This window comes from Pseudomyrmex gracilis, unplaced genomic scaffold (assembly GCF_002006095.1).
Source record: "Pseudomyrmex gracilis isolate BER0280 unplaced genomic scaffold, ASM200609v1 scaffold_20, whole genome shotgun sequence".
In the NCBI taxonomy this organism is placed as follows: domain Eukaryota; kingdom Metazoa; phylum Arthropoda; class Insecta; order Hymenoptera; family Formicidae; genus Pseudomyrmex; species Pseudomyrmex gracilis.
In genome coordinates this window covers 393,264-414,275 of record NW_018020604.1, presented here as the reverse complement: position 1 = coordinate 414,275, position 21,012 = coordinate 393,264, and the positions used below count along the sequence as shown (strand labels likewise).

General features: G+C 39.8%; 3 protein-coding genes across 12 annotated transcripts in view; 1 reads left to right on the top strand and 2 right to left on the bottom strand.

Moving 5' to 3' along the window:
- Positions 1-2,383, bottom strand: part of LOC109851751 (TWiK family of potassium channels protein 18-like) — a 42,491-nt gene extending 40,108 nt beyond the window's left edge. For both annotated transcript variants that reach the window (XM_020422133.1, XM_020422134.1), the window contains exons 1-2: positions 2,237-2,383; positions 232-2,143 (exon numbers count right to left, since the gene is read on the bottom strand). In XM_020422133.1, the coding sequence (XP_020277722.1) occupies positions 232-543 (312 nt within the window). In that variant the 5' untranslated portion in view covers positions 544-2,143; positions 2,237-2,383. The remainder of the gene's footprint in view (positions 1-231; positions 2,144-2,236) is intronic.
- A 1,280-nt stretch (positions 2,384-3,663) lies between these two features.
- On the bottom strand, positions 3,664-19,331 carry LOC109851764. 9 transcript variants are annotated; one of them, XM_020422161.1, is made up of 12 exons: positions 19,071-19,331; positions 17,398-17,725; positions 15,953-16,072; positions 15,678-15,804; positions 7,729-7,855; positions 7,449-7,553; positions 7,135-7,257; positions 6,831-6,970; positions 6,167-6,316; positions 5,754-5,999; positions 5,055-5,339; positions 3,664-4,773 (listed from the first exon to the last, which is right to left on the bottom strand). In XM_020422161.1, the coding sequence occupies exons 2-12, from the start codon at positions 17,590-17,592 to the stop codon at positions 4,523-4,525; spliced, it is 1,869 nt and encodes a 622-aa protein (XP_020277750.1). In that variant the 5' UTR covers positions 17,593-17,725; positions 19,071-19,331; the 3' UTR covers positions 3,664-4,522. The 9 variants fall into 9 exon arrangements, with proteins under 9 accessions (XP_020277750.1, XP_020277754.1, XP_020277752.1 ...); XM_020422165.1 differs by having other exon boundaries at positions 17,398-17,699; XM_020422163.1 differs by having other exon boundaries at positions 17,398-17,690.
- Positions 12,756-15,605, top strand: LOC109851765. The gene is made up of 5 exons (XM_020422170.1): positions 12,756-12,972; positions 13,705-13,872; positions 14,516-14,657; positions 14,729-14,809; positions 15,122-15,605. The coding sequence occupies exons 1-5, from the start codon at positions 12,857-12,859 to the stop codon at positions 15,392-15,394; spliced, it is 780 nt and encodes a 259-aa protein (XP_020277759.1). The 5' UTR covers positions 12,756-12,856; the 3' UTR covers positions 15,395-15,605.
- Positions 19,332-21,012: the final 1,681 nt, after the last annotated feature.

Genomic DNA, 21,012 nt, shown 5'->3' with positions numbered 1-21,012 from the left:
GTAAATTTTAAATCGGTTTTTCCTATAGAGAATATCGTTTCTAGGCAAGTAAAATTTTAAGGTTTTACGACGTGTGTTCTCTCTTCAAATATGCGCCAAAGAGACACATCGTAAAGGGCGAGGGGCCTATACATCCAACCCGCTCTCGGGAGAAAACCCTTGCGTATCACAATTTCACCACCGCGGACAGCCGCAGCAGCGAAACGCAGACGATCCGCATAAATCCTTCACCTTCGAGGTCAGTTCCCAAAGGGTGGCGGCCGTCAAGTTTCTCAGTTGAATGACGTCGTCTGCGACATTCGGGCTGGTCCTCTTGCCCTCGATGTGGGCGAACAGGAAGGCGCCCGCTATAGTGTAGCCCACCACCAGACACACGATGCCGACGTTGCTGAAGAGGAAGGCTATCAGCGCACGGACCCAGTCGCAGATCCGCTCGCCCAACGGCTTTCGTCTGCGTTTCCGCCGCCTTCCGCTCCGTCCGCGATAACTTCCACGCTGCAGGCTCCGACTGGTCGACGATCGCGAGGGCTTGTCCGTTTCCATCGTCGTGAGAACGACGATGTCTCTCACCCCGACCGGATCACTTCGGACAGATTCGCGGGCATCGCGCTTTCGCTTCGTCGAGCATATGTTTCACTTTACGAATCCCGTCGCCTAATAACGCACCGATGCAACCGCGAAATTTTTCCACAGAGAAAATTCCCACATTGCTGCTCGCGAATCGCGAAAAATTAATTCAACAATATCATCTTTTTGCTGGATAATTGAGGCGAATAAAATCGCGAGCTGTCGACGCGTCGGAATTTTTTTCCCCAAGATTCTCGCCCCTTAAAGTGTAATTATTAAAATTACGGTCGGTGACCTAAAAAACAGTTCACGCGCACCGGTTAGACCGATCGATTATCGCGTATTATTACCGAAGCCGGGAGACGGCTCATATATAACGGATCGCGATGCGGCGCGGTCGAGGGGCGGCACGTAAGAAGATCGTGAACTCTTATGTGCGAGCACTGACCGGGGCTAATGGAGAATTACGCCGGGCGAATTTAATGGAAAACGTCGTATCTCGAGGTCCTCTTCTCCCGCAGCGGTCGGTTGCCCGGAGTATCTGGTATCGACTCCGTCATGGTCCGCGGGGAATCGAAAACACGATGTCCCCGCTCGCCATCGCGGGCAGGGATTGAGCCACTTGGCCGCTTAACAAAATCTATTGTGAAACTGTTTACTATCCCGAGTAAAAATGATCGACGATTTCCCCCCGCGTGATAATACGTACGATCCTTGGTTTTAATTAAATTCCAAGCGAGGCAGCGTTCGCGAAGGGGATAAATCGAAAGGGTGTGAGATCAATGTACCACACGGAAGAATTAAACACTCCTCGATTTTTTCCTTTAAATTAAACTCAAAAGCGTCGACTTTTTCTTCGCGATATTCTTCAGATTGGACTTTTTTCACAGAGACATTGTGATTGTCGTAATAATAATAACCCTATTGAACGTCTGCGATGTCACCTTGTTTTTTTGTGAAAAGATCCTTGATCTTCGTGACCTTTATCGTCTGCCCCTGTAGTTACACGTAGAAGAATCGTCACTCGAGAACACGCGAGCGATATATTTCGACCCGGGAGGTTTGTCCCCGATGACGTTCTCTCGCGAACGTAGGCGAGAACGCGATGACGTATGCGCGCGGAAAGATCGATACGAAGAGAAAAAGAGTCCCCATCCGCGCGGACGACCGGAATACGCTCGCTCTCGTATCTCTTCGCGCACTAAAATCCCCGGATCTCCATTGAGACGGGCGATTACCGCGGGCGTTTTATATGCGCGTTTTCTGCGCGAGCTATACTTAGATACGTACACGTCTATGCGGCTAGTACACTAGACAGGAGATTACGAGGAACCGCCACGTGTTGAGAAAAAGCCGCCGCCTCATTAAGTTTAAAAAAAAAAAAACTCTTTCGTTTCTTCTTAGAGATCATCTTCGCGGAGCTTCTTCTCCATCAATCTCGCCGCGATAATGTTTCTCGCTCTTCACCAAGCGCCTCGATTTCTTGAGCAACAGCACGCGCACAGTCGTGTTCGCGTTAATTGTCGCTCTTGTGGATCCAACATATCCGGCCAACGATCCCGTTACATCATTATCGCTATGTATAAAAAATACATATATATATATATATTTATATATATGTATACGAACATATATACACACATGTATTTATATATTTATGTGTACATACGCATGGCAATAATACGCGCGAATGATTTTCGAACAAACAAGGAAGCCTCGCTGCGCAAAGGGTTCGAAAAGGTCGAAGACGGCTTCACGGTAGATCGCCTAATTGTCGGCATACGCAAACCGTGCGAAAAACGACCCGCCTCGACGAGACTCCCCCGTAAACTGATTTCGAGGCACCCCGACACGCAATAGCGCGAAATGTCCCGAAATAGCGCGTCGCCGAAAATAACCGGGTTCAAGTTGCTTAAAGCCTGGTCGTGCTGCCGGTCGCGTATCATCGACTTATCGGACACCCGCTATAAAGCACCGGCGCTTAATTCGGATAAAAAAAATTATCGCGATATCGAGAGGCGAGATCGAAATCGGAAAAGCGGTTTTTAACAAACTTATAAACTCAAAATAAGTCCTTCTTTTCTCGTCCGAATTCCGAATATCTCTCTCGAGGTTTTGTTTTAACGATTATTCAAACAATCGATTACTCTCTCTGTGCGAAAGAATAAGTGAAAGTGGATTGCTGCGGAATATTTCTCGATAGATAAAATATTCACCGGAGTACGTCTACTCCGCGCAAAAATATTTAACTTCTCGCGAAGAATAATTTTGTGTTGCCGAGAGAGAGAGAGAGAGATCGTGCGGCACGTTGCCTCGGTCGGCTTTAAAATTTATGAAATGCAGATTTCTCGCGCACGCCGCTGGGGGTGGTTCGTAATGGACGCAAACGGAAGTTCTTAGCGACTATTATTTCTCCTTCGAGTGGGCTTTATCGCGCGATTATCAAGTCGTTGAAGCCAGAACTGTTAACGGCATGCTGCCGCCGCCGCCGCTGCCGCCGCCGCCGCCGCCGCCGCCGTCGTCGTCGAGACGATTAACGTCCTCTGCGATTTAAACAGCGAAATGCGACTGCGAACGTAACAGCGTATGAAACGTAACGTGTCCCTGTATGCGTGAGCGGGTCGCAAAGGGGATGAAAGGGATTTGCATAGCAAGCGTGAATTTCGCATGCGGCAAGTGCGTCCGGGAAAATATTGTAAGAACAATCTTCCGCGAGCGGAAAGTAGTAAGCCGCGCGAAAATGTCGCGCACTCGCTCGCTGAGAGATAATCGCATTCCCTCGTCACGCGCGCGCGCGTGTGTGCACGGATGTGTTCGAAGAAAATTTAAAGGACTGCTGGGAAAAAATCCGGGGAGAATATCTCTTAAAAGCGCGTTTCGCAATTTTAGCGATTTTACGTAGCTTCTTAAAAAAAAAAAAAAAAAACAGAAACGAATATCGCGCGCTCGACGAAATTTTGTCTTTTGCGACGTGTTTGCCGAGAAAAATTAAAGTGTCTGCGCGTAAAAATGTTGTGCGTTACATTTTGGCAAACGCGCAAAATATAACAGAGGCAGAAAACACGAATACTAATATTACAATCATATAACATATGCTTACATATTTTATAATTTTTATTCAAGTATATCTCTACTTCTTTTTTCTCTTTACGTGTAATACACGTAAAATTGCATGCAAACACAATTATATGATAAACTCCTGAAAAGAAACCACTCGAAATGCAAATGTCGACTAATTATTAAAGCAACCGCTATGCAATATATATGTAAATCTAATTGCATTTTGCAATTGTTCTTTCATTTATTTTATATAGAAACTAATTCTCAGAATTTACGTACGTATGTATGTATACCAGCGGCATTACACAGCGCGGTATTTTCTGATTCGCAATATGTGGTGGTTTTTCTTCCCGACGTTATTCCGTAAATACAATTTGAGAATAGAGCGTTTCAACGTGCGCAGATATTGAAACTTGCAATTTTTTTTTTTTTTTTTTTTACCCAAAAGACGTTTTCAAATCTAAAAGTCCGTTTCTCACGTATTGCAATTTTCTCGTATTCAAAATGTCAATTTCTTCGCCTATTTCATATATCATATCAATAAGTGACTCACTGAGTGACGCCACGCGAGTGACAGAATGCAAATTCATACTTACATCGATTTGATTTCGCGTGTCTGTACCGATTTATTCCTACGCAAGAAACTCTCTCGCGTAGAAAAATACATATCAGATTATTTATTCTCTCCAAGTATATTCGAGAGATTTTCGCGCGAGATCAGGTCTGTATATTTGGTTGTATCGCAAAACTGACTTATACGTTCTTGACTGGGAGATAAGAGGTGGGAGGAGAGGAAACGTGAACCTAGAAATCCGGAGAATTTCTCGTGTTGACGACGCAATGGATGACGCGCGTCCTCGATCTCGTCTCGAATGATAAGCTGAAAACCGCGAGATCATAGCTTGGGCTCGTTTTCATAAACCTCCTCCTCGTACTCGGGGTCGTATTCGTCGTAGTCCTCGGCCTCTTCCTCGTCGTCGGTTTCTTTGATGATACCCAGCCTCTTTGCGACGCTCTTCACGTTGTTGATGACCTCTTCTTGCACCAGATTAAAGCTCATTGCCAGCAAAGCAATTCCAAATAGCAAGTAGAGGGAACAAAGAGCGATGCCCTTCTGCGCGTACGCCGGCACAAAGTCGCCGAAACCTTAAAAGAGAAGAGAAACGGGATATCACGCGTGACTCTCGCGTACGAAGTTAGCGCGAAGTTTATGGCTGTAGATAACTAGACAAGAGCACAAATTTTATCTCACTAAAATATCAATTTCCGTCTCTCGTATTGTTTCCAAAAAGTAAAAAACCTGCAAACTTGAATAAAAAGTTTATGTTGTTAATTTTACTAAATTAAATATTATTGAAAACAATATCTTTTACGAATAAAAAAAAAAAAAAAACAGAAGAAAAGAATGGCAATAAAGAGAAACAAACCGATGGTGGTCAACGTGATGAAGCAGAAGTAAGCCGAGTCGAGTAACTCCCATTTCTCCCATTTGCTGAAGAGAAAAGCGCCGCCAAAAATGTAACTAACGACCAGGAAGACGCACAGCCAGATGGGCACGGGTTTGATCGGCTGTCTTTCCTGCTGGTCATCCGTGCTGGAGTGGTGGTCGTAGTCAAAATCAATTTCGTCGGTGTAAACCTGTCGATGCACTGCGAATCCCATCGGAGACATAATCCTCGGCGACAGTGGTGGTCCCCGTTTGTACGAGCGCGCTGGGGACGAATATGTAACGATTAGGAAATACACGAGTATCGATTGGTTTGTTATTGAAGAGTCGTACATCGTTTAATTAGAAAAATGCAATCAAAAACTTGAAACAATGTAAACTTTTTCTCGATACGGATTAACGAAGTGTGTTATAAAACTTGTTACGTTTATATCTTTTATATGTACGCGCTAAACAACGTGTAAGACTTAAAGATGCAAATAAAATTCTTGCATTTAATATCAACTTCTGAGAATTATTTTTTTTTAATCTCAATGGTATATTTATTTAAATTTAAATTAATTTTTTTTTGTCTCGAAATTTCTCATCAGCAGTTGCGCGAAATCAGCGCAATTATTACACTGATTAGTAATTCAGATTTAATTCCCGAAATATTTGCATTCATCACCAGCTCGCTCACCGACGGGATAATTGCTCCTAGTGCGTCTACTACTCTTGGTGGATTGCGATCGTCTCATATGTTCCATTTCCAAATACACAGAAGTGGGTCGAAGCCCGGATGCCATATTCGCTCTGTGATTCGTCGTGGTCCCTTCTACCGAAAAGCATCTTCTCGGCAAGGATCTAGGATTGAAGGTTGTTTGCTTTTCGACGCTATCCGGCTCTTCGGTCATTTCATTGCTTGGTGATTTTTCCGAGTTTTCGACTGCAATTAATATTGATTTTATTATAATGTATTTGCACACGGCGATCTCTTTGAGAGCGTCTTGAACACCACGTTTGATATCGCGTTTGAATTTTTCAATAATATAAATAGTATTTGTACTACAATTAAAAACAAATTTAATTTATTTGCGTAGTGGTGATACTTGCCTCTGTTTTGCGGTGGCGGCTGCCACTTCAACATCTCGTCCTCCAAATCGTCCAGCGCATATTTATTGCACAAAACCGGCGAACGATCCACATCGCTCGGACTCATCAGCAATTTTCTGTCCAACGACTGCGTCGTCATCCTGGGACTGGCTATACGCGATAATGAAAGTAACGCAAACCGGCCGATAGTTTAATTAATCGATAACGAGTATACGTTGCAACCCATCTGCGCGCTTGAATTAATTAATTAATATCAAGCAGATATATATATGTATATATTTCACAAGAAACGGCAATCACGACGCTTTTATATCGCGCGCGTGTGATTTTATGTATTTAATATTGACAACATGTTGTTTGCTCACTCTCTTATTATGCAAATAATGTATTACACACAAGATAAACGAGAGAAAATTAGTGAAATTTCACGTTTTTAATTAATAAAAATTCATATTATTTCTTTGATTATTTAGCAATAAAATACCTTATTAACTAAAGTATTTTATTGAATATTTCAAGTGCAAATGTTTGTGTGCGTGCAAAAACAAATTATTTTATCTGGTAATTTTATGATGACGTACGTCTTGAAGCCGATTTATAATAAATTAACAACAAAAAATATAAATAATAATAATAATGCAGTGTTTTTAATTGACATAAATACCTTTTACGTTTCTCGGAATAGCTAGAGGAAGATCCGAATAACGTGGCATAGTGGCGGCTTTTGTGGTCTCCGTTGGTTGATTTACAGAAGACGCGTAACCGCTTGTCTTCGACTCGCTTTCGAAACGTCGTGACAAATACCTGCGTTTTTGTTGCTTACATTTTTTTTTAACTCCTCATTAGCACATACGTACATATATATTTTCTCTTTCACGCATTAAATATGATTATTTCTCTCTCAAGGTTAAAGTTTTATTTTGATTTTTTCAGATAAAACTACACTTGAATCTCTGACAAAATCTTACCTGCAATCAGTATCGGAGTACGAAGACCTCGTCATACTCTCGGAAAGTCCCAAGGCTGAGTCAGCTGATCGTTGACTCACTCGCATAGATCGGCGAAACGGGCCTTTGCTCGATCCGTATCGCCTTGTAATAATAAAGTACAAAAAACATATCTGTGTCACAACAATCGTGTACAATTTTTATGAACATACGTTTTTACAGATTGATATTTCGATTTGAAATGTGTTTTGCTTTGCTTCACATTTTTCTATGTTTTTGCTACATTTACAAACTATAATATTTTCTTGATTTTTTTTTTATATGTATAAAATTACCCTGACTGGCGAACGGAATACGATCTGACAAATGCATCTCTGCGTGATCGTCGTTTTTTCGGAGGTTTCGTGCATATGTAGCAACACACTTTCCAGTATAGAAATCTAAAACAAAACATTGACAATAGAAACAATATATGACTTTTTAATAATAATAAAAAACTTACGAACGCTCTCTCCACGAGACAAAAAACACACTTTTGCACGAAAAAAAAAAAAAAAACAATTTCATTTTCCAGAGTACATGACCCGTATTATATTCGATTAAGTATCGTGTTACCTAAAACTCGACGCCATCACATCTCCGATATTCGACAGGCAAAGCAACATAAGTGGAATACCGAGGATGGCGTAAAAAATGGTCACCACTTTTCCATTTTTTGTTTTCGGGGCGATGTGACCGTATCCTATATTAAGAAACAATATCTTTGTTTAAAAACGGAAAATTGTTTAAAACAAAAAAAAAAGAAATGAGAAAAATGCGGTCAAGTTAGGCTTTTGAACACGTAGAAAAATTTGAGGGGATTTGAGTAAGACCTTTGAGGTTTTAGATTGAATTAAATCCACATTTAGGCCAAGAGAGTTGCCAAACATGTGTTTACTTGTACTTAGAAAAGTGTCAATGTCTTTCTCTCTTACAGAAGATTTATGGAAAGTCGATACTTCAAATGTATTGAAATTCTCTGTCGTGTCTAGTTTGTTAAAAAAAAGAAAAAGAAAATTGCTACGCGATGATACGCTCAATAAAAGTGTCTCAACAAAGAGATTCGCGAGGAACATAATGAGAAGCTTGGCTGTGTCGTTTCTTTGAATGAGTCGATCGATAAAAGAAGAGTGCATTCAAAGCCAAGGTTAATCACCATCTTAAAGCCTCGAAATTAGACGAAACGGATCCGCGAGGTCGTTTAGATCTTCAGCCGCGCTTTTGCCTTGAATCTTTTCTTCGGAGCCGCGCGCATAACTTCATCATTTTGTCTACGAATCTGGGTCAAGGTCGCCGACATTCCTTATTTGTAATCATACACAAGATCATCCCTCAATATACATACATGTATACAATTTACATAATATTTCCGTTATTCTCCAACGTGCGCTGCATCTTCTCCTGTTGTTATCGAGAGATTTTTCACATTTTTATTTTACTCCTGAATAAAATAAATATTTTTTTTTTTAATAACATCGAGAACTGATGGATTATACTTCACGCGAAAGAAAAATAACATTGCGAAAAATAATTTTGTGTAAGATATTTTGATATTAGAAAGTCAAGAGAGAAAAGCGTTGTGTTGTGAGGCAACTTATTAAAAAAAAAACAAATTATGAAAAAAGGAGAGATATGTCATTAACTTAAAGTTAAAACAATTACGTAATAAAATGATAATGTAATAAGGTTTAGAATAATGGGTTAAATTCTATTCAAAGTAACTCAATATTATTCGTAGTCCTTGAATTTGAATCATCGAGTAACTTTCGTTATGCAAATTCTGATGCTACATATATTTATTCAAATTGCAGCCGTTCCAAGTATTTTCAAATATTTTTTAATAAAACGTATTTGTAAGAAGAAACGAATGAAGCTTACTTTAGATCCTTCTCATTACAGGATATCCGAGTAACGTGCCATTTTCGCGGAATGGAACAGGATAAAACTCAATCAATTTTATTTTATGACGCAAGGTTTCCCATTGGAGGAAGTTGCCTGTCGCGCCGGGAAACCTAGTCAAAGCGCACCCATAACAAGTCCTTTCCCACTTTATCGAAAGGGTGGATTTATCCGCGGTCTAGAACGGCGCGGCGGGAAAAGAGTCGGGGAAGGAAAACGGAACGCGACGATCCAATTTCATAAATTTGCCCCGAAGAAGCCATTTATTACGGCGATCTCGCCGCGAAATGCGACGACGAAGGCAATTTGGATCGCCCTTAGCGGGGGATTGATTTTACCAAGGATTTTAAGCACGATAAAAGATTTCGTGCCGGAAAACGGCGTTTTTCGCACGCGATATATATACTTTTTGATTATACGAGAGATCACGGGCAACGGGAGAAATATTTTGGAATATCGTTATCCAATTTTAGCTATTCGAAATATAGGTGAGCGGCGGCGCCGTTGTTTATGATAGGCGGTTTCTCCCCGAAAACTGCCACACAAGAAGGATCTTTCTCGCATACGGTATAAATTTCAGGCGCTGCACACTATACATTATGCAAGCGTATGCAATCCGGAACAGGGAAGAAGGCGGAGGCAAAAATGTTTTCTCATAGCGAATACATGAATTTCCCGGGGATTGCAAGATGTCGAAAAGGCATTGCGATCTATTCGTGTTGCGAGATCCCCGCCTTTATTCTTCTCTGTTCCTTTTTTTCCCCTCTTTCCCGAAGCTGTGTAACGCTCTTATTCTGACAGAAGAAGTGGTCGAAAGAAGGAAAAGTGATCGAGAAAGAAAGAGAGAGGGAAGGCAGAAGATGAGAAGTAGGTCGCGCAGGAGGAGCCGATGGCAGGAAATTATTTTAAAAGAAAGAAAATATAAGAAGAGAGGGAAAAAGAGAAAGAGAGAGGAGAGAGATAGAGAGACAGAGTCGTTCACCGCGATCGAGCCCGTTAAAGAAATGAATTTTCGCCGTCATCGGAGGATAAGCGTGTTCGATCGCAAGCGATGACCGAGTCGACCGCGAGAAATTACGATGAGTCTGTGAGACTTCTTATTGACTTCTTAAAACCGAGTCAACCAGTTTATCGTCGCTGAAACTGATTGTTTACAACTGCGAGGCGGAAGTGATCTTCTGAAGAACCAGAAGAAGAAGGCACAGGTCAATGTTCTTTCTGCAAAATGATTTTCTATCTCTGTGTAACAAATTTGTTTTAAACAATCAAATCAGAATGTGCGCGAGTTGCAAATAGAAATCAAACAAAGATCCAAAACTAACAAGCTTAAGAATAAATCACTATTCTTCACAAAGCTTGTTCCTTAATTAATTTTATGTAGACTTTGCCGTAACGAGATTTTCATTAGAAGCTTTATTGTCGAGATACTTAATATCGAAGATTAAAGATCTTCTTTTCTCGTTACAAAGTAGCGATGAAAAACTAACATAAAGAGATCATCAACACAATTTTTTCCAGAGTAAAATGTATACACATACACGCGTGCACACTTCTTCTTTTTACAATTGCACGTGCGCGCGCGGTAAGATAAATGAAATGTAATTCCGCACGTAACACGACACGCGATTATTTTTAACGGCGGGATTATCGCATTAAATGCGCGGGATGGAAGTCGCGGACGGTCAAAGCGCATCTTCCTTCTTTTTTATCGTATTTACGGTACCAGGAAATTACTTAAGAAAAAGAAAAAAATTACGTGCCAGGAAATTAGTTGAAAAGCGCCGCGACGAAGAGTAGGTCCTTTCCGCTCGGTACGCGAATTGAATTTTCGCGGATCCGAGTGACAAGTCTCGTTCCGAAGCGGCGAAGATCCAATCTCATCAAACCGCGCCAAAGGGTTAGGCGCTATTTGATTGGATTCTGTTTCGCGAGCGCTGACTTAAGATAACGTTTTTATTTATACCGAATGCGAAAAATATGCATACCCGTGGCGAATTCTATTCCAACCTCTCTACCTTCTCGTTCTGTAAATAAAATCACGTAAATACAATCTCTCGTTATACTCCTTTAATCTCCTGTTTAACCTCACAACTGATAGATACTCCGGAAATGAATTTCAATGCCGACACACCGGATACGAGAACGTTTCATATATTTGTTCTTGACGCGCTTGTGTTCATTTTTTCGCGTTAAAAAATGCACACAATGTGCACTTGTGCATTTGCGTCGTATATAAGTTCGTTTTAACCGACGGGAACTCATAATATTTTCAGCCAAATTTCTGCTGTCCTTTTTTATTTTTTCATTCATCGATCGCACGTACACATACACACACACACACCCACAACTCCAACACGACTCGTTTCAAATCGAATAGCCGACATAGAGTGTCACTTTTATAGAAAACCATTTTTCTGTATAAAATATATTTCATAAAATGAAACAATAGGAATAGCACACGTACGCGCGCACACATACATACAGTTGTGTAAAAAAATGCTCGGTTCTGGGATATATTAAGTTAAAAACGAAATAAAAAAATACGCGCGCGTATTCCCTTCTGCGGTTTTTGTGTGACATGCGGAGAATTTCTGTTCGAAGATTGGCAGGCAAATGTGGTTTAATGAAGGATGTATTCTTCAAAACTAATAGCCGCACATTTCTAATAGCGGCAATTTCGATGTCGCGGAAAATGCGAGGAATTAACATTGCGCCATGTGTGTCTTAATATTGTTTTATAAAAAAGGAGGTCAAAGAGCTCGCGCGCACTCGCGGCTTCCCTTCTTCGGGTTTTTCCCAAGTCGAAGGACGTTACGATCGCTTCGTAAGAGCGGAACCGGTCTCTCAAAATCCGATCTGATCACCACCCACGCGCTATTACATACCCGTACCGCGTAATATAACGTTGCGCGCTTGTAAATCGACAGACGCCGAATGTAATTTGCTCGGCCCGCGCGCGATACCAAACGAGATACTGACCGCTCGGTTATTAATGATGAAACATTACTTCATACAATTTCGTCGGCTGTAATTACAGCAATAATAGATACTTGTTATCCTCTATACGAAAATATTCGATAATCAACCACGCATCGCTAATTGCTCAACGTTTCATTTGACATGAAAATATTGATGGATTTTAATTATCGTTAAAATCTTGGAAGCTCTTTAAATAATATGTGGAATTGTGTTTGCGCCATCACGGGAGAAGTTTTATCGAGGCGGACTTGCTCCTCTCACACGCTGTAAAGCAGGATGCTTCTACTGTTGCGTCATAAAGTCAAGCAAACGCTCGTAGCAACGGAAGATTGAAGTACGAGCGTTCCTTCAACGAGGGAACATGACGTTCTTTCTTTTATTTTTTTTTTTTTTTTTTCCTATAAAACATACACACATCTCGTGTATTTAAAAGAAAAAAGTCGAGATTGTTGAAAACTTAATCTCTCGGCAGAGATCTCGCGATTGAAAGGGAAGAAGTTTTTCGCTTCAACGTGAAATATACGCACGTGAAATATAACAATTATCTCGCGTTGTAGTCGAATTTTTTTGCTTTCCTTGTGGAAACAAAGGATACACACGAGTCGAGTGCTGGAGAGAACGATCCATTGATGATTATCGTCCAAAAAGACCTCGAAATGTAGCTGTGCGTTCACCTTCCCGCGATGCATATATAAACGCGCGATTCACTTTCACTCTCATTTAGTCGTTACTTCGAGTACCGTGCCCGTGTGTCTTTCCCTTTTTGTTGACCACGGTGATCGAGAGACGAGTTTCTCGATTCTGTTTACTCTTTACGTAACGAGCAATGCGACCAGGTGCTCTCTTGACTTTTGTCGTCGCGGTTGCGACGGCGACCGCCGAAAACGACTCCTGGACCTGGGACGACAACAAGCAAAAGGCGAGCCCGCGATCCGACAGTAGGTGTGTGCTATCACATCGTGTGTACGATTTATCGTAAAGAGGGTTTTTTTCAAATCTAAGTCACAAGGGCGAGTATAAAGGGATTATTTACACAACTTTTCTTTTAGTATCACATACATATATAACGCACAATATTAGTTTGTTTTAAAGTTATATAAAAAAATATAGGGTTTTAAAGTTATATAAAAAAATATAGTTTCTTGTGTAAAAAAAAAACAAAGTTTGAATTGTGAATTTAAGTAAAATAATTTAACGACACAATACGCGTTATTAAATTCACCGGGTAATAAAGGAGTTGTTTCTGTATACGTGATTGAAATCAAGCATCGTTATAGATTTTCGAATTTTACATGCAATTCAAATTATAACGTGTATTAATTTACATTTGAAAATACTTCGCATATATACAACAAGCGCTCGACTCTCATTAGCCGGACCATTTCTTTTAGAGTTGAATACCAAAAGAGCCATGTACGACATCTACAATTTGCATGATTGCGTTATCGCATACTAATTAGTAAATTGCTTATCTAATTATGCGTGTGTAATTTCGAGAGAGTAGAAAATTTATTTGAGACGTCGGGAACTTGATTTTTTTATTTTTTTATTTTTGTTTTTTTTTTTTTTTTTTATCATGAGTTTACTCATTTATTAAACTTGTTCCTACGTTTCAGCGACGAAGTAAGACATATGATACTTCGCGACGTAGTTTCTCACGTGCTCGACTTTTAGGTATCAGGTGTACGAGCCATCCGATTTGGAAAGTTCTGATAACAACGGCTTCAGACCTCAATACCCGGGTTCTTACGGGCCTAATGGCTACAGGCCGTTCAGACCGTCGTATCCAGGCGGTAACGGTATTCTCGTCGGACCCGGTGGACCGAGCGGAATAATCGGCAGGTAATGCACTGCGCGTTCCCGGTATAATCACGCTCCGTATCTCTTTTCAAAACTATTACCGAATATTTTATACCGCGTAATTGTTAACTCAATTTGATTAATCGGCTTGCCGGAGTCTCTCTCGCTGAGACGGTTTAAAAAAATCGCGAGATCCGCGACGCGATTGTTTAATCCCACGTTTATACAGTTGATATATATCATCAGCGAGATTGCGCTAAATTGTTTTTTTTTTTTTTTTTTTTTTTTTTAACGGATTTATTTATCTCGGAAAAGTGAGAGATTTTCCGTCGACCGGAACCTCGATCTCCCTCACGCGACTATCGCTTTATAATAAACCATCCAATTATCCGATTAAAATAAATAGCGAGCGTCGTCTCTTTACACGGAAGCGCGGCCGCTTAAATTTATAGATGTCCCGCACATTTAATTGTGTGCAAGGCGCGGCGCTCGTAACAATATTTTACGAGAAATGGCTCATTCCCGGGTTGCCGGCTTATCAGCGCGCAACGTATATATTTTTCATAAACGCGCTCGAACTCAGTACGCCCTCTCGTTTTCACATCTACATCAACTTCCGCAGCTAAATTATTTCTCACCACGTCCCGTGTGTGTGTGTGTGTGTATATGTACGTTGACGTTTCAGACCACCTCGTTTCGAGCAGAATGGACACGACGGCATTCTGAATTCTGTACCGCCGTGGATCAGAGATGATCCCCGTTATCGCGAGTTTGACACTTGCAAGTGCAGATACAGCTTCAATTGTCCGTCGCCCGGTCTGAAATTCGTGAGTTTGACCGAAGTGCGTCTCAGCAAAGTACTCGGTGCACTTAAATGAATCTTGGAATGTTATTGCAGGGCCAGTGCTCGAGAGACAAGAAATACTGTTGCTTCAACAGCAGAAGATTCCCGGAATTGCTGGGAGAACATTATTATCCCGTAAAGAAAACGATTTAAATCTATTTAAATATTTATGCACTTGAAAAACTCTTAATATAAATAATTAAAGTACTACTTGTATAACGTATAACAGAACAAAAAATTTTCTCTTTCCTTTCTCTCTTGCGAAGATATCTTCTCGAACAGAAAGAAACGATTGTCGTTCAGCAAATTATTTTGTCGCTTTGTGAGAATCCATCGACAAGCAACTTAGTTTTTTACAATAGAGTTTTTTTTTATAACTTGCAATCTTACTGTGGAGTATTCTCCATTAAATTAACTTGCTTTGTAATCCCACCGTACAATTCGCAGAGTACGCCGCACAAGTTCGAGCCGAACGGTTACGCGCCGAATTATTACGGCAATCGAAGACCGCAAGGCGTCCACCAACATTCGTCTTTCGGTGATTATTACCCGGATTCCTACGGCGGTTATGGTCACCGTAATGAGTTCGAGTCGTTACGGCCATATGGCTATGATTCGGAACCCGAGGATTACGTGATTTACGGCCGGTCATTGAGCAAGAATCAAACGCAGACGAACGACGGGAAGCCGAAAACGAACGAAGGGATCGAAAAGCAGTAATTAAACGGGATCTCATCTTAATTGAAAATTATCTTAATGTTATTTTGTAATGAAAACAATGCCAAAGATGTGACAGAAATGTATGTATATGTTTTTATCATTGTACAGCACGATATGTGCGCATCTTTTCGCGTTGGCGATTAATTTAAATGAGACGACACGATGTTTAATTTGTTGTTAACATACTAATAAAATTTTCTACGTTTCTGTCTTTTATGTTTATTAATAACCTCATGTTTTTATATACCATGATCTCGTCGGCGCGCTTTGAACATTGGCTTACCGATCGTCGTGATGACGATGATGGAATAGAACAGAGCGCCGGCGAATGTCCACTGAATAGTATTCTCTTCCTCGCTCCCGTCCCATCCCTCTTTCGTCATCTTTTTTCTGAGACTGTCCTCGAATTCCTGTAAACAAAACGCGCTTCTTCATGTTTGCAAACTGATAGTTAATTCTCCGGAGACATCGAGTTTCAAAATCGAAGAACCATAAGGTTTTTCCGCGTGCTGTTTATTGAAAGTAGAATCCGACGGAATAAAAACGCAAATCGCACACCTTCAGCTCGCTCAGCGCTTTCTCCGTCCAATCCTCCCGAATCAACACGTCGAAATCCTTTGTGATTTCCCATAGCTTCTCCGAGACGTTCCCTCGTACATCCTTGATGCTCTTTTTCACCTGCGAAGAAGAGCGCGGGTGAAGAACCGATTGTACTTACTCGGCGTCGCGCCGCTCCTCGGTTCTCGACGCTCAGCGTCAGTCAATAATTCATTGACACGGGCGCGGAATATTCGATGTGGAATAAACTATTTGTCCCCGCGTACTCCACCATCTTTTTGCGGTCGTTGTTTGAATTAATTCTCGTCCCCCCGTAAATTCCGATTCGCGATGTGGAATTAGATACGTGACAGAAGTTTATTTATTATTCCATCAGCTAAATTACGTTAACTCTTTGCAGTCCTACGTCAAGTCCGACTCAACATTAATTAAAATTAATTCGGACCAGACTATTTATTTGAGAATGAGAAGAACAATTTGAACTGTGTGCAGAGGATTAATATGTGCATCTCGTTATATGTAAAATTATAATAAAAATCGAGATTATCGTCATGTGAGAGTGTTTCTGACAACGAGCGGTCAGAGAATGTGCCTCCATCAAATCGTTCTGCGTAAATAATTCGATTAACCAGCTAATAAAATCAAAATGTTATTTGATAGAGAAGATTCGTTTCGAAAACCTATCACCTCGAATCATTTCATAGACGAACCGCGTTTCCGATCATGCTATCGAGACTCACTAAGTGATACTTTATCGCGACGAAGCTATACGAAGTCAACAAGTTTTGTAGATTGCTGACTTACTCGCAGATTATACGCAGTAGACGCGTAATCCAAAGAGATAAATTTTTCTTTTAATGAATGCAAAAAAATATAAATAACAAAAATAATTATATAGCTTCAGACTTAGAGTGTAATAAAGGACCTACAATTTTAGATGGACTCCGAACCATCAAAAGTGCGCGTAAACACTTCAAATTTAGAGAAATCTCGTGACAAAGATACATTCTCAGCGAGCTATCAGATCATGAGAGCCGTAAAAATCCGAACACAGTTTTGTCCGGATTCGAATCTGGGATCTCTTGGGGTTTTGGTTCCGCACAGACCAACTGAGCTACAAGCTGATATATTCGATATTCACAATGAAGTAGAAAATGTTACTACGTCGCAGAAAGTTTTAACAAGTCGAAATATAATACGAAGCAATGCACAATGAGAATGATCGTACGAGGATAAACGTGAGGATAATTTGATACTACATAAAAAAAGTAAAATCAATAAATAAAAAATAATTTTTTTTTTAAATCTTGTCGCGCATTTTGACGAAGTTTCGTTCTTTAATAAGGAAAAAAACTTCAAATTTAAGCAAGTTCGATAGTTGTTGTTGCATTGTGTAACTGTGTGCTGGATAAGATTGAAAATTCAGATGGGGATTTGCAATTTACCTCTCTCTCGTGATTCGCCTCCAGTGACTCGAAGGCGTACGCGCCGATTACACAATAAGCAACCACCATAGAGATCAGCATCACGTGAGAGAAGACGCATCTGCTGAATTTCCACAGCAGCCGTAAGAACCTGATGCATCTCGACGGTTTCTCCACTTCGATCGGGTCGAACATCTCGGTTCGCAAGCGTGGCATTTTCTACTTCCTCCCTCCTTTCAAGAAGATCGCGGGTATTCTCTTATTAGATTCTCCATTTACATAGCGAGTACTGCGCGAAGCCCCTCGTCAATTAGCTTTAATTGCTAATAATTAGATTCCAGCTGATCTTCTGCATTAAATTTGTTGATCTAGTTCTCTCTCTCTCTCTCTCTCTCTCTCTCTCTCTTTCTCTCTCTTTTAAATTCAATATTGCATTTTGAATAGTGTTTTTCTTTTTAATTTGAAAAAAAAATTTTAGAGCAGTAAAATATTTCTGTTTAAAAAAAATTGCAAAGATCAAATTCGGGAAAGTGGAATTTATATATCTATCAAACACATGTATGTGAAGCTAATACTGCATCGATTTCAACTCTTGAAAAAGAAGAAATAGAGTGAGAGATAAACAGACACTACAAATTAAAAATTTAAAAATTTAAAAATTTAAATTAAAACACTTTTACTACAAATTTAAAAGCCTATTAAATAATATTTCTCCTATTGAATTTCTGCGCAACGTAATATCAGACCGTCATACCAAACATGAATAATCACACGCACGTGTTGCAATAACGAATCGCTGTTACAAACAATTCTGTGAAAAATATGACTTTTGCCACATATCTGTGTTTTTTTTTAATGTGCAAACAGAAGAGTTTCCCATCGCTAATAGTTTTAAACTTTCGTGTATTTTATTTGCATTCTGAGGTGAGCATTAAAATTAAATTGAAAACATCGTCGTTGTTGTTTTCGTCAAGTTTTTTTTTTTTATAATCGCAATTAAATGCAATAATTTCGTTTATTCCATGTCGAGCGTATTTTAGCGGAGTATCAAAACCGTGTAGAATTTATAACGCTGAATCGATACCATTATTTTCTAAAGAGAAAGTAATTATATCATTTTGCACAGGTATTATATTAATTATATTATACATGCGCGCGCGAGTATTTTGAATAATTATTTCACGACACAAAGTTCGTGTATCGGTAATGAGAAACTATCGACTGGCGTGAATTTCTGAATAAAGTGCGATTTGCAGATAAATTGCAACAAAATACGATCCACTTGTCGTTACAAAATCCGGACCTATTCTATCGCTGATCGAGCGAAACCTCTTTCTTATCTCGCATTGACAAACGAGCGTGTACACTTCAATCTACGTATGTCGTCGTTCAATATAACTGAAACGAGCACTCAGACGTCTTAATGAGATATGTTTTCTTCAATGTCTATTCATTTTGACTGTTGTCGACATCGACAATCGATAGCGACTCAATAGCAAGCAATTTTTGTTTGTCGTACACGTATTCTAATTCGTTTGTCAACAACGATCATTCGCTCGCGCGATCTCATTTTATTGATAACTTCATTACGGTCGCGTTGTAATTATAAATTGCCCGCTAGTGAAAAAATGATTACTTTTTCAATACGTGAAAATACTAAATAATATTTGCAAAAGTATACAAATGCCACGCACCAACACGCGATGTCTATTTAAAGCGGCACGTGTTCAAGTGAAGCTGCTGTTACCGATAACTGTATACACACACACGCACACACACACACACACAGTTAATTTCATAAGATCAAAGAAGATTTACTCTCGAACTCGGAACGTCGTTCGGATTCTTCAGCATCCCGAAGGATCCTTTAGCGTCGCGTAAATTTCACGTTTACTCGCAAACACCCGAACGCAACTTCGGAAACTCTCCATAACGACACGCTCATGATTCCCGCATGTTTCTCAGCACGAAACTAAGGCGTAGAGAAACGTCGAGCGTAGCTGAGTTACATCCGCGAGGCGGTTGTTCCAAATTTATCCCAGCGTCAAAATCTTGTTCAGAAAGCAACGCCGAGCAGAGAAATTCGCATTCGTCGCGGCATCGATATATATCTTCTGCAAATCTAATTTGCAAGCATACGGGAAATAAATAATGCAATAGCGTAAATTGACTTGTCATAAATGTAACACAAAAATTTCAAGTTTTTTTTTAACGGTCTTAGTCGAACTTAAATATTATAAACAGTCGCACAAGAGGAAATATAAAAGTAGAAAAAATAGAAATAAATTTTCATCATCATTTTTTTTTTTTTTTTCGCTCTTGTGTCTCTTTCCCTCTATAAATTCATTATATTCTCGGAACTCAATTTTTCTCAACGCCACGTAAAAAGCTGGCTGAGCTATTCTATTCCGTTTAACTTTTCTGTTGATACATCAGCATGTGTAGCGTATACAAATTTTTTTTACTCGTGCGCTTCATTCACCGAGATACATTCTTGTATACATTATTTACGACACGCTTATGTACTTAAATGTAAATTTGTATGCACCGGGCTTTGCTCGGCAGTGAATAATACGGGTAACGAGATCTCGCTGGATGCGATGGACCATTTTCAAACTCCCGATCCTTCGCAAACGGGATTACATTGCATCAGTATGCTATACATGAATTAGCTTTGTGCCGTTGTAAAGAAGTTTTAAATGCGAGTCACGGAAAATTAACTTTTATATGTTTATCATAGGATCTGCTTGCAACTAATTATTTTATTGAATCACTTAAGTGTGTATAAAACTTAAACTCCAAGAATTTTAATGCTTTTATTAACATATTATATTTCTTGTAGTATTTATCTACTGTATTATTTACATACTGTATTATTTATTTGATCTTTTCAAGAAATATTCTTTGCATTTAAAAATTGCGGATTTTGTTGTATATGAAAATACTTCCGGGATCTCTTTGTCTATGGAAACAAATTTCTATAAATAATATACAATATCGCACTTACGCGGGGTCAAGGGAAAGGGGGGGGGATAAAGGAGGGCGATAGGCGCCGTGACGAATATATGTCCGGCGTCAGTAATTATCGCGACGGCGTGTATTAATTGGACCGTGCGGAGGTTACATGAATAAACATGAGGCAGTCGATCATGTAAATTCGCTCATGGCAACGGTCCGGACAGAGTATCACCAGAAGAGAAGCGCCGCGGCGCGCCAACAACGGAAAGATGCTTTTATTTTTAGTGGCGGTTTATTTGCAGAGAGAGAATCACGAAATATATATTGATGCGAGAGATACTCGTAAAACACTATCGCAGGAGTTTTCAATGTTTTCCCAACATGTTTGTCTATATTCTGTAAAAAAATCTTTCCATTCTCATTCGTTTTTTATTTTTCGGAAAGATTTCTGTAAAAGAATTATCGCAGAAAGTCAAATCAACACTAAAATTTTTATATTGCAAAATATAAACTAATAATGAGAGCTTGCACCTACTTTGAAAATTTTTACTAAAAAAAATTTAACATTTGAACAGAAAAATTTAAGGTTCAGCAGTACAAAACCTTGTGTGCAAAGAAAGCAAAAATATTTACAACTTTTGCAATTTACACACATCTCACAAAAAAAAATATTTTTTT

Excerpts from the sequence above, each read along its gene's own strand:
- LOC109851765 (XM_020422170.1), top strand. The coding sequence starts at position 12,857 with ATGCGACCAGGTGCTCTCTTGACTTTTGTCGTCGCGGTTGCGACGGCG. Across the intron at positions 14,658-14,728 it reads CGTCGCCCGGTCTGAAATTC|GGCCAGTGCTCGAGAGACAA; the intron begins GTGAGTTTGACC and ends ATGTTATTGCAG. Across the intron at positions 14,810-15,121 it reads TGGGAGAACATTATTATCCC|AGTACGCCGCACAAGTTCGA; the intron begins GTAAAGAAAACG and ends TACAATTCGCAG.
- LOC109851764 (XM_020422161.1), bottom strand. The coding sequence starts at position 17,592 with ATGCCACGCTTGCGAACCGAGATGTTCGACCCGATCGAAGTGGAGAAA. Across the intron at positions 7,856-15,677 it reads CATCGTCATCACGACGATCG|GATACGGTCACATCGCCCCG; the intron begins GTAAGCCAATGT and ends TTCTTAATATAG. Across the intron at positions 6,971-7,134 it reads TACTCCGATACTGATTGCAG|GTATTTGTCACGACGTTTCG; the intron begins GTAAGATTTTGT and ends ACAAAAACGCAG.